The sequence below is a fragment of the Oculina patagonica genome, chromosome 4 (genome assembly GCF_052425735.1).
Source record: "Oculina patagonica isolate OP01 chromosome 4, crgOcupat, whole genome shotgun sequence".
Classification (NCBI taxonomy): domain Eukaryota; kingdom Metazoa; phylum Cnidaria; class Anthozoa; order Scleractinia; family Oculinidae; genus Oculina; species Oculina patagonica.
In genome coordinates, this window is record NC_135761.1 from 9,446,710 (window position 1) to 9,459,000 (window position 12,291).

General features: G+C 38.1%; 1 protein-coding gene across 1 annotated transcript; it reads left to right on the forward strand.

The window, feature by feature from the left end:
- The first annotated feature begins 57 nt into the window (after positions 1-57).
- On the forward strand, positions 58-9,413 carry LOC144649402 (regulation of nuclear pre-mRNA domain-containing protein 1B-like). The gene is made up of 7 exons (XM_078508889.1): positions 58-246; positions 2,641-2,770; positions 3,923-4,029; positions 4,466-4,548; positions 5,066-5,192; positions 5,615-5,790; positions 6,735-9,413. Exons 1-7 carry the CDS (start codon positions 96-98, stop codon positions 6,891-6,893), a joined length of 933 nt encoding a protein of 310 aa, XP_078365015.1. The 5' UTR covers positions 58-95; the 3' UTR covers positions 6,894-9,413.
- The last annotated feature ends 2,878 nt before the right edge of the window (positions 9,414-12,291 follow it).

Here is a 12,291-nt window from a genome sequence, read left to right on the forward strand (position 1 = left end):
CGAGGCAATCTCGTACCCAGACTCTTCGCTCATAATTTAATTTCGCTACTGTTTTGACTGTTTTCGTTTGTCTTGGTGAAAATCGATCTGTGAAAATGACATCTTTTTCAACAGCAACGTTGGAGAAAAAATTATCTGATCTTTCTAACACGCAGCAGAGTGTTCAGACGCTTTCACTATGGCTTATTCACCACAGAAAACACTCCAAAGCGATAGTACAGGCTTGGTACAAAGAGCTGACTAAAGGTAAGCTATGGCTAATTGTTTGAACCTCGTGTGAGAACATTTCATCGACACTAGAGCAAAATAAGCGTTTTCACGTTACAGCTGAATATTGATTTTCTCACCCTAATATTTTCTGAAACGATTCACCTTATTATCGTCACCTTATTAAATAAATATTTGCTCACACTTCTGAAAGACGTACATGAACATGATGTTTTAAACTGTGAAAACAAGTTTTTATTGGTTGTGTTTAGATATTTGCAGAATGCAAGGCCTATCACTCAAACGGTTAAACTGTTTAGAAGCAGCTTATACATATATACACGCATGCCTGTCCAATTGAAACATGATCTTTAACACCTGGGTGGAAGAGAAAAATATTTTCCAGGTAGGGCAGGCTGGAGCCATTGCGTGCTAGCCATAATAATTATTATTCAAGACCTTTCTTGATGGCCAGTTAGGCAAGTAATGTTCAAAACCCGCTATTGACAGGAAAATCGACTTGCCCCAGGCTTTCGGACAGAAATTTCTTTGCAGGCTTGTCATTTCGTTTCTATGTATCCAGAACCCCCTGAATATGTGCATGTCATAATGACTCCATTCTGCAAACCCAGGTACATGTATAAACTTAAGATGGGCAGGGATTGGCCTTGGGGAAGTTTATGTTTGTATGATCATATCTTTCACATCTCTGAAGTTGATTTATCACCATAATTTTTGTTGTTGTCTTAGAAGTAATCAGTCCTCTGTCTACAGGTTGAGGCCCAGTAAAGGGACATGTTTATAATTTACATCCTGGAGACATTACATTAACCTTAGATCATGTTTCAATTATAATATCAAAGGTGACAAATTACCCCTTAATTTTGGCGCGAAATTTCAACGTTAATTTATAATTTCACATGTGAAATTATAAAATTGCCATGGCAACGTAGTTAGCGGCAAGATGGCATCCGGAATAAAAGATTCAAAAGATGTTTTAAGGCTTAAACTTTGTACATTTATATTTCAAAACGTCGTTTTAACGACTTCAAGACTTTAGCCAATTACCGTAAAGTTCCGTGTATAAGCCGCACCTTTTTCCTCTAGATTTAAGTCAAAAATCGGGGGTGCGGCTTATCTACGGAAACATCTCTGGTTGGAGTTCTCAAAGGCCTAATTAATATTCATAAAAAACTTCTCAAGGCGTCATGAAAACTTTGTTGTTGTTCACTACCTTTTAGTTCCTCTGCAAAGCTGTTTGCAGTGAAGCGTGCCAGTCACTTCGAATCATGTCTTTTCGCCGCGTGCGAGAACGAACCAAGATAAACGCAAATACTCACAAAACAAATTGCTGACCGCTTCGGATTTTTATTGACCTTCACAGCAAATACATCTGCTGGATTAACAAACTCTTATTCTGCATGAAGTTTTAATCCTGTTGCGGGTAGCAGTTTCCAAGAATCTTGAAATAAAAACGTGGTTTCTTCCGAAGAAATGTTTGTTTCTAATGCCCAGACTCCTCTCTACAATTCAGAGCTTGGCTACTAAGCACTCATCATTTGCGAACGATTCGAACGAATTTCAATGTTTCAGGAGTGTTTAGAAGTGATAATCTCGAAAAAATGATATCAAGAGAGCATCCAAGTTTAAGATATTGTGAACTCAAACTAAAAAGGAGGTATGACAAGTGAAATTTAGCTTTCGTAAGACTTAATTTATATTAAACATTGCAACAACCACCGTGTCAGTGTCTCGAAACTGTGCTTGTTTGCCCTTGATTGTTTACCAATAGAACTTCACTTGAACTTCAAACTTTATGGTCTGTATATTTTTTTTTCAAAAATTTGAGCTTCCAAATCGGGGGTGCGGCTTATCCACGGGTGCGGCTTATACACGGAACTTTACGGTACATAAATGGCATCGAGTGGATTTTTGAGCGTTTTACACGGGCGCCGCTTTTAGTTCATTCAAGACAAACTATGGTCATAATGTGAAAAATAATTGACAGTTGATTCATCTTTGAAACTTTTTGTCAACGGCAAAAAGGAATCTCTGAAAGGTTTTATTCAAAGACTAAAAAACCTTGCGAACTTAAGCAAAATGTATGCTTTAAACTTTTCAAAGCTCAGAGTTCGTGATGCAATGTACCAGTCAAAACGTAATTTGTCACCTATGATATTAAAATGTAATCAAATGGTATACTCGTGAAATTAGAAAATAATTTCACTTGCATTTTGTCAAAATTCTAATAATTTCCCGAGCCTTTAGGCTCGGGAAATTATAAAAATTTTGACAAAACACACATCGTCACCATTTGATTACCCATACGAATATTTCAAAGTGCCAACTGATACACAGCTATGTTGGAGACAAGTTAGTTTTTCAAATATAAATACTGCAGCAGGTTTTCCATTTATATTTTTTTGTTTTCAGCAAGGACAAGCAAAAAGCTCACATTCCTTTATCTAGCTAATGATGTTCTTCAAAATGGGAAGAGAAAAGGGACAGAATTTTCGAGTGAATTTAAACATGTTTTGCCTGCTGCTTTTCAACATTGTGCACAGTAAGTACATGTAAAATTATGATGAATTTTGATATACTGTTAGTAGTATACTTTGTAGTGAAACTTTACAGTGAAACCACTTGCTTCACTCATTTCCAGTTATGTTTCGAACATGTTATGACATCATTTATATGATCTGCAAGTGTGTGTAGGTTAAGTCTGTGTTAAGCCTAGTAGCCCATATAGTCTAGAGCTCATCCCACTTTCTGTAGCATGAATCAACTAGAAGTATTTCTACTCCTCCCTGTTTGAGATGCTAGTCCATTGCAGGGTTACGCCTAGCATTAGTTTTCTGGTACCCATGGGAGGCACTATGAGAGTAAAGTGTCTTGTCCCATGAACGCAACACAATGACCTTTGCCAGGTCTTGAACCGGGACTGCTTGATCTGGAGTCCAGTGTGCTTACCATTAGGCCACCACACCTCACATGCAAGCGTGTATACCCAGGTAAAATATAAGGGCAGACTGTACTTTTCCATTAATTCAACCAGTCTGTCCTTTTTTTAAGCAATGATGTATCGCTTAATGTTATCATGCAAGTAACCCCATCTGTCCAGACTTCTGCAGTTGCACACGATCGGCTGATCAATAAAACCGAATAGAACACAAAGCACTGCAAAGAATACAAAGCAAAATACTTCCAGGTATTTAGAAAGGACTAATTCAAAGTATAATCGAAAGAGACAGATTATATTTGATGAGTTGTATTAGGTTAAGTAAACAGAAGTTTCTTCTTTCTATTAATAAAAAGGGCCAGTGTAAATATATATCAGATGTCTTGCTACAGGATAACACAATATTTGTCCAACTATCAATCAACACAGCTCAGAGAACTAGAAGTGGTCAGCTACTTTTATTTGTGTTAATTTTTTGACAAATTTCCTGAAAAATATTGAAGACCACCTTGTGAATCATCATTGCTTCTGCATGCACTGCATGCACTACATGCCGTTTATTTTCTTTTGCTCACCTGTGTCTGTCCTAATTTTTTTTTTTTTACAAGCAGGCTACTAGGCCTAGGCAAATAGATTCATTGTTTGTTGTGCCCTGAACTGAGATGTATTTGATTAAGTATGATAAGCATAAATTTGTTGACTTACTACTGTGTACTTATTATATGTCTATAATTCTTTTCATTTCTTTAAATCTAGGGGTGGATCAGTAGAAGCTATAAAAGGTCTTGAAAGACTCATCTCCATATGGACAGAGAGAAATGTGTATGAAGCAACTTTCCTTGTAAAGCTTCATAAGTGTTTAGGTGAGTCTACATTTACACAAACTATCATTTATTAGCATGCTGTGCCTTGCAATGCTACTGGACTGATGCCTCTGTCAATACTACACTTATCAGTTGAGTATGCAACGAAAGAAGTTCAGCGCCCAAGTTTTACCATTAAAACTCTGCTGTTGTCAGGGGTGACAGAGCTAGTTTCCATTGGAAACATGTCATGCTATTGACGTCAGCAGTCCTGTTTGTGCAAAAGTTGATTCACTAAAAAGTGTGACAGACTGCTGACGCCAAATAGCACGAGATGTTTCTAATGAAAACTAGCTCTGTTGCCCCTGACAACAGCAGAGTTTTAACAGTAAATCTAGGGCATGAAACTTCCCTCATTGCATACTCAACTGACAAGTGTAGTATTGACTATAAAACAGGAGTGCAAACATTTTAATTTATAATGAAATTTGTACAGGTCAGGAAACAGACTCCCCTCCACCAGAGAAGAAACAAAAGTTGGATGATGAAAAACAAGCTCCGCTGATGGAGCCACCAGATGTGAGTTAATTTCTCTGTTGTTTTCGATACCCCATCTTTTTTAACGATGATGTAGTGTGGATTAGAGATACACTTACACTCTTGGCTCACATTACTTGCATAGCTTAATTGCTATCTTGTTCAAATTTTAATGTTTAGCACACCTGTTACTATAAAATTCAGAGGGAATAGACCTCAAACCTTTAAAATTTTGTCCCTGTGATTTGCAGGGTTGTCAAAAATAGTGGTCAGCTGGCAAAAATCACCACCTACTTTGTATTTTTGGTTGGTTATCTGCTGGGCTATCCTTGATTCTTTAGTAAAATATGGCAAAATCTAGTGCTCCACCTTCTTAAGTTCTCTAAAAATTCCTCTTGCAAATACTTGTTACCTCTTACTACAACACTTTCTGGCAACCCTGATTAAATCTACCACGGAATGGTTGCAGCACAATCCATAGGTGGTGATGCTTTTTAGACTCACAAGTACACAAAATACTGTGAAAGTGTCCAATATAATGTGGTTATTTTGCCTGTAGCCTGAAGACCTTATCAAGGCATTGATGGAGCTTGAAAACTCTGCTTCACAAGATGCTGTAGTAAGAGAGAAGATTGCTAATTTACCAGCAGAAGTACAAGATGTGTCTCTTCTTGACAAAATTGAAGGTATAGTTAACAATAATTCCATGAGCGCACGAGGATATGAGATGGTAGATAGCCAACAAAGCACATAGCACCAAGTTGACTATAACTATCGCATATCCAACAAGCGCGAGTGAAATAATTGTTTTATTAAAAACCCCAAAGAATTGCAATATTTGAGCTCCCTGGCTGTACTTGTTGACGCATACACCTACAATATTTATGGTCCATGGTACACTGTATATGAGCTCATATACATGTACCATTGCCTGTTAATCAATCAAAACTCAGGAGTTGTAATATACATGTACCATTCAGATTGCTATTTTTTAATAATATGTGGTATAATCTACCTTGCTTCATGTAAGGAGTTAAAAAATACATTTATGGCACGTTCTTGTAGTTTGAACATATTTGGAACACATTCTTTTCTTGTTGGTGTTTAGATAAAGAGACTGGTGACCGACTTTCCAAGATTGTTGATGAGGCTTGTTTATTACTTGCTGACTATAATGGTAGACTTGCGGCGGAACTCGAAGACAGAATAACAATATCTAAAATGCTGGCTGCATTTATACAACTGCAAAAGGATAAACTTGCTGAATCAGAGAAAAAACTTGAAGTAAGTGCCATTATTTTGATTGAATTACCTTCAAAGAATTTGGCATTAGAGCAGTTTTCAATTGAGTGTCGTAACACCAAAACCAAAGATATCACGTAAGCCAATTACAAAGAACACAGACAATCTAGTAAACCAAACAAAACTTGAGGCAGATACATGTAGCCGGCACAAAGCGCAGGAAAACGTGTGCAAGTGAGTCACGTTTGGTTTTGGTTTTCTTCTGATCGGCTGAGAAAGTGGCACGAGAGTTTTAAACCAATCATTGAGCATAGTAATGCAAAACCAATTCAAATGCGAATTTCTTTCGACACTCAAGTGAAAACTGTTCTATACACTTGATTTACATGTATATAGTGGAGGTCTGCAGAGCAGGCCTGGCCACTGTTCTTGTGATGTGTTCTTAAACAAGAGTCTTTAAGCTCAAAGTGCCACTCTTCATCATGTGTTGAACATAAGGCTGAGTGCAGAAAGGTCTTACCTGCATTTTTAGGCCAGTTTTGGCATGGGGGAAGTTTAGCATTTACTACTATTTAAATTTCTTAATTATAGTTTATTATGTTGGGGGGGTGGAGGTGGGGGGGGGGGGGGAGGGGGGGAGGGGAATGTTTTGGCATGGAATGATGCAGACTTTTAACCTTTATGCAATACTAAATAGAGACCGGTTTTTTATTTGGTAATACTACAATCAAACTGTCTGACAAAGTAAGCAATTTGGACTGAGCCTAAAACAACACGTTATTGACATTTGCAAGAAGGCTATCCTAACAATACAATCAATAAGTCGGATGAGAAAATATGTCTCATGACAATCTGAAAGGTATCGTGAAGCCTTTGTCATTTTAAGTCTGGATTACTGCAACAGTATACTTTACAGCCTCCCTTAGCTTGAGCATGATAAACTACAGCGTCAAAAGATAATATTTGCTTGTTTTTATTTTTTTTAGGAATACAAAGCCAAGCAGGAAAAAGTTCAATTAGTGAGACAAGAACTCAAGTCCCATTTAGAAAATCTTCCAGACTTAACCAAGCTTCCTGATCTCGGAGGAGGTTTGGCGCCATTGCCGTCTGCAGGAGACTTATTTGCATCTGCTCATAGATCATGACAGTGATACTTCTGCACAGGAACTGGGATGTGACTTTTTAAAAAATGCATCTTCTTATAACATTTGACTGGTATATGATTTTTAATTAATAATTTATAAATCTTTCTTGATAGCCTGTTATTGTCCATCCTGAGTTAAGGGCTGGTTCCCCCTAGCAACGTAAGGGATGTGAGCGGAATTGGAAGCGTAAGAACTTTAAGATGTAGTGAAAATTTAAAACGATGGAAGCAGAAGCGGAATTGGAGGACAAAGAAACCTTCTGATCTTTCCAATTCCGATTGCAAATGCAACTCCATTTTTTATCTCCACTTGAACGTAAGGCTTCTTACGCTTCTAACTCAGTCTTTGCTTCTGATTACGTCACTAGTAGGAACCAGCCCTAATAGAAAGAGAGGTCTCTTTGGATGCTTGATTTTTCCCTTGCTCAAGAGAAGTCTGTGATTCCACCTTAAAAACTCCACTAGAAATACTGTAAAATTCCACTTATAACCCCCCCCCCCTCCAGTTATAGGCTCATGTACCTGTAGACAAAAAAAAAAACTACATCTGATTATAAGCCCCCGGGATATAAGCCCTTATCCTAATATCATTCCAAATATTGAAATGAATTTGATTTCTCATTCGATTTTAAAGCTTAGTTCAAAACCATTTAATGAAGAATGTATTTCGATCAATGCTGCTGTAGGTTATTTCGAAGTGTTTTTTATTCCCCTTATAAGCCCCAGATCTCTTTTTTCTGTGGAGCTGCCTTATCAGTATGGATTTTTTTGGGTCAAATTTCAAATGTCTCTTGAGTGGGGAAAAACTACAGTCAAAACAGCTCAAGCTCATTAGGGAAAATTTCATTTCATTCTTTGTTACAATATCCCATTCTTTGAATTGAATATTTTAATCTCAAATGACGCCAGACTTAATTCAAAACTGAAGTGTTTTGGAGGGTTTTGCATTGACTTTTACTTCACGTTAACAGTCAATTCGAACCCCTCCAAAACGCTCAGATTCGCCAAAAGCTGAGGTAAGTTTACGTTAATTTTGAGCTTAAAGTTAGACATTACTCGAAATATTTCTTTATATTTCAAACATACAAACAGACACACCTCTTGTATGGGCCCACTGTGGGGGGATTTTGCAGAACGCAAAACGCAGAATGATGGTCAGCGGTTTGCTTGCGGTTAGCTTCACCCTAGTCTCTTTCGCAGCCGTTATTTGGGATGTCACGCAACGCTCCCCCCAAAGAAGGTAGCGAAGGAGACTATAGCTTCACCCCGGTTTGCTTGCGGTTAGCAATTTCACTCCGGTTTGCTTGCGGTTAACTTCACCCTAGTCTCTTTCGCAGCCGTTATTTGGGATGTCACGCAACGCTCCCCCCAAAGAAGGTAGTGAAGGAGACTATAGCTTCACTCCGGTTTGCTTGCGGTTAGCAATTTCACTCCGGTTTGCTTGCGGTTAGCAATTTCACTCCGGTTTGCTTGCGGTTAGCTTTTATTTGTTGGTTAGGGCTAAACTATCACCCTTCAGTATTCCGCCATTCCATCATTCTGCGTTCTGCAAATTACCCCTGCCGAGATTGCCATGAGCGTAAAACAAATGTAGTTGGACTGTCCAAGTAATGAGAAGTTGTTGCTTAGGTCAATTAAAAGAAAAAATGTTTCTCGTCCGAATTTCTAAAAAAAAGAGAGCGGGTGGGCGCTGTTTGTTTATTATTTGTTATTTCCTCCATCGTCAAAATCTCCAGAAGCGAACTTGCAAAATAAATTCTGACCTCTCTAGTACGGACCTAGCGTGCCGAGGCTTTAAAATTGTGGCCTGATTCCGTATTAAAACGCAGATACAAAATTTTCTTTGTACTTAATTCGGGCTGTTGGTTTTTGTTCGTTCCAACTTTCCCAATAACAAACATTAAAAAAAGGGAAGCGGCCCCTTCAAAAATGAAGCGGGCGGGGACGAGAAACATTTTTTTCTTACTTAGCCTTATCAGTAGGGGGAAGAAAGCTATGGAGTCTTGCTCAGTATGCAAGCTTCCCACACACAGCTCTCCAAAAGACTTCTCACAGGCTAAAAGACTACTAAAAAGACAATTTTAATGAGTGTGAGATATCAGATGCATTCTAAGCTGCGATGAAAGTGAATCCGTTGACTACTATTTATAGATACTTCTAGTGGAAGGTTTTTGAAAGAAATACATTTTTACTTTGTATATATTTATATATAATAATTTTCAGTGATTGCGTTTCATACATAAATTTTTCAGACGGGTTAAGGAGAAAATTTTACATGTAACTTGCGTTATTCATATTAGTACAAATAGCATTTTATAAGTGGAAACGAACACCTAGAGTTTCTTAATGAACTGCCCAAAATTTTGCATGTGAAATACGTTGCAAAATATATACCTCTAATGAAAATAAGCCCTTTAGATACAATTGTCCAAAATCCCTCTTTAAATAAGGCCTTAAAATACACACCCAAGGTCACACAAAAATGATATGATTTCTTTGTATTAAAAGTTCATTACTGAGAGCTCGTTTCTTTCTTTATTAGCACGTCCGCAAAGGTCTGAAAGTTTGTGAAATTCAAATTTTTCACAAATAATTTAAGATGCCCGTGTTAATATACGTGTGCGGAAGAAAATTCAGTGGTGAACAAAAAAGGCGATAGAGTGTTTTCGTCACGGAACTATCGGTCTGATAGTTGCCCCTTGGAAATTTGATGTTTTAATTGCTTTCAACTAAGTCTTTTATCGTAAAAAGTAGGAAAGAATTTTTTCTTCTTGTCTTTCCGTGCGCTTGGCAGAAATCAAAATGTTCCACCAAAAAGCCGGGATTCTGCCAAGAGTGACATCTTGGAGTACACACTTCTGGTCGGGTTTGAGTACCTTGCCGACAAGATAAAGTGATGAAACTTGGCATGCGTCTATTTTGTGTACGTTTTTATTTTGTCTTTCCGTGCGTTGTTCCATCGAAACATCTGCGAAAAATCCAGGATTTTGCCAGGTGTGACAACTAGGGGTACACACTTACTTCTGGTCGGGTTTGAGGGCCTTGCCGACAAGATAAGTGATAAAACGTGGCATGCGGCTGGTTATAGAAATCTACTTTTAATTAGATTTCTATAACCAGTGCTCACCCCTTGTGTGCGTTTCTTTGTGAAGTACACTTTGTCTTTATAATGCAGAAATAATTGGAAAACGTTCAATTAGACGCAGTTTAGTGAGGATTCTACTAAAATAATCAGATTACCTCGTAGTAATTTTGAGCTCGCCATCTAATTGTTACAGAAATAGAAAGCTCGGGCTCAAAGTCTTATTGTTAAATAGACTGTAACACATACGTAAAAACCTGGAAGTCCAATTCGCTAGATGGTAGTTCATGACAATTCATGGGCAAGAAAACAAGGTAATTATACCGATACTTTTAAGGTTATTTAATCATTTATCCATCATGACATAATTTGTGGGAGATGCGGCTGGCCTTATGTTTAGTGCGCTGGACTCCGGATCGAGCGGTCCGGGTTCGAGACCTCGCGGGGCACTGCGTTGTGTTCTTGGACAAGAAACTTTACTCTCACAGTGCGTTCTCTCAACCCAAGTGTATGAATGGGTACCGGCGAATTTAATGCTGGGGGGTTACCCTGCGATGGACTAGCATCCCATCCAGGAGGGAGTAGAAATACTCCTAGTCGCTTCATGCTACGAAACCCGGATAAACTCCGGCAACATGGGCCCCTTGGCTCAAATGCAGACTATCCACCACATTTAATTTTTCTTGTTAGATTTTTTAATGTTTTTCTAAACAGCACTAAAACAGTACAAAGTCTTTTTTATTTCTTTTCTCTGTATCCTAACTGTACATAGTTTGAAATAATCTCCCCAACTCTTTCTCGTGTTCTCCCTCATGGGTCTCGAATAGAAATAAGCCTCCGGCCCTGGAGGCTTTATATACATTTTACCGTAAGCATAAACCGTGTTTTTTGGTATACTAGAATAACTTATTTTATTTATGACAAGAAAGGATTATGAGTATAAATTCTTGACTTGTTTTCTACAAACTGCCGATTCAGTTTACAAGGATAAATTGGCTGTGAAAAGAAATCAGTTTAGAAATTATGTTGCGGTAAAATATAAAGGGTAAGAGTTTAAAAGATTTTGTACCTATGACGATAGTGGTACGACCGGTGGTGCTGTAATACAGCTATTTCAATAAACGTTGTCGGTCAAAGCTAAAGCTAAAAGGCAAGACCGTATGGCGTTCTGGGTATTCACTACAAATTTGCATATAAGCTTCATTAAGCATCATCGCACGTGGAGAATTCACGAGTTTGTTTTTTCCTCTCAGGAGGACTTTCTGTAGCTTTACCTTCACTGTCGCTTGGTTCTGAGTTTTGAAAATTCTCCTTAAATTCAGTGTGGCTAAAACCACCTTGTTTCACATGTCTGAAGAAATAGAAAACGTGCAAATTCGCGTTTGTCATGTCATTATATATTTTAGTATTCAGCACGTGCAGTTGCCCTCTTCTTCTACCCATACTGCCTTTCAGTCTTGTCTTTAAGCTTTGATCCGGACAACGTTAATTGAAATAGCTGTATACAAACGTTCTGATATTTCATACACTGTAGGTCGCTTTCACTCTCACGCAACAAAAATACAATTTAAAAAACATCCAGTGAATGAAGTCAAGAAAAGGGATATTACAGGAGATTTATAAAGAAGTCATTTCTCCAAATTTCAGGTCTATGCCCCTTGAGATATTCGTCGAAACGTTTTGCACAAATTTACAGAGCCCAGTATGGAGTCGCCATATTGGTGTACCTCGGTGCTACACCAATATGGCACGGCCGGAAAATAGCGTGACCATCTTGAACTCAAATTGGCTATGGTCCGGCGGAACAGTTTTCAAAGTTAATCTTGTGGTCTGTGTTCAGGACAAACAAACACTTACATGAACATTTTTCATGCTAATTAATCGGGCGGGGCCTGGGCCCGATTCATAATCTGTGTCAGATTTTGTCGTTTTTTTTTTTTTTGTCGGTAAATCGTTCCAGAACCTCGCGGCCCAGCCGACCCTTGGTCACGGTCACGCAAGTTTTCATTACTTGCGAAATATTACGTTCAAATCGTACACGTTTTAATGTTCACTCCCTGGAAGCTGTGTTACAAAATCATTCCCGTCTAATTTTACGAGTACTCTATGCTCTGTTAAACGCGAAATATATATTTATTTTTTGTCCGGCATTTAAGTCTTGACTTGGAGCGAGTACTGGAGATTCGTATTGCAAAATCTTGCTTTCTTTGCCATGTCCAAACTATTTTAATATTGTGAACGCAATACCAATTAATAAATTCCACGGCTCAGACACGCACAATTTTTCGGCTTCAAAACTTAATTCAAATACTTTTCG

Coding starts and splice junctions, on each gene's coding strand:
- LOC144649402 (XM_078508889.1), top strand. CDS start 96: ATGACATCTTTTTCAACAGCAACGTTGGAGAAAAAATTATCTGATCTT. Junction 5,193..5,614: donor TCTTCTTGACAAAATTGAAG/GTATAGTTAACA, acceptor GTTGGTGTTTAG/ATAAAGAGACTGGTGACCGA. Junction 5,791..6,734: donor AATCAGAGAAAAAACTTGAA/GTAAGTGCCATT, acceptor TATTTTTTTTAG/GAATACAAAGCCAAGCAGGA.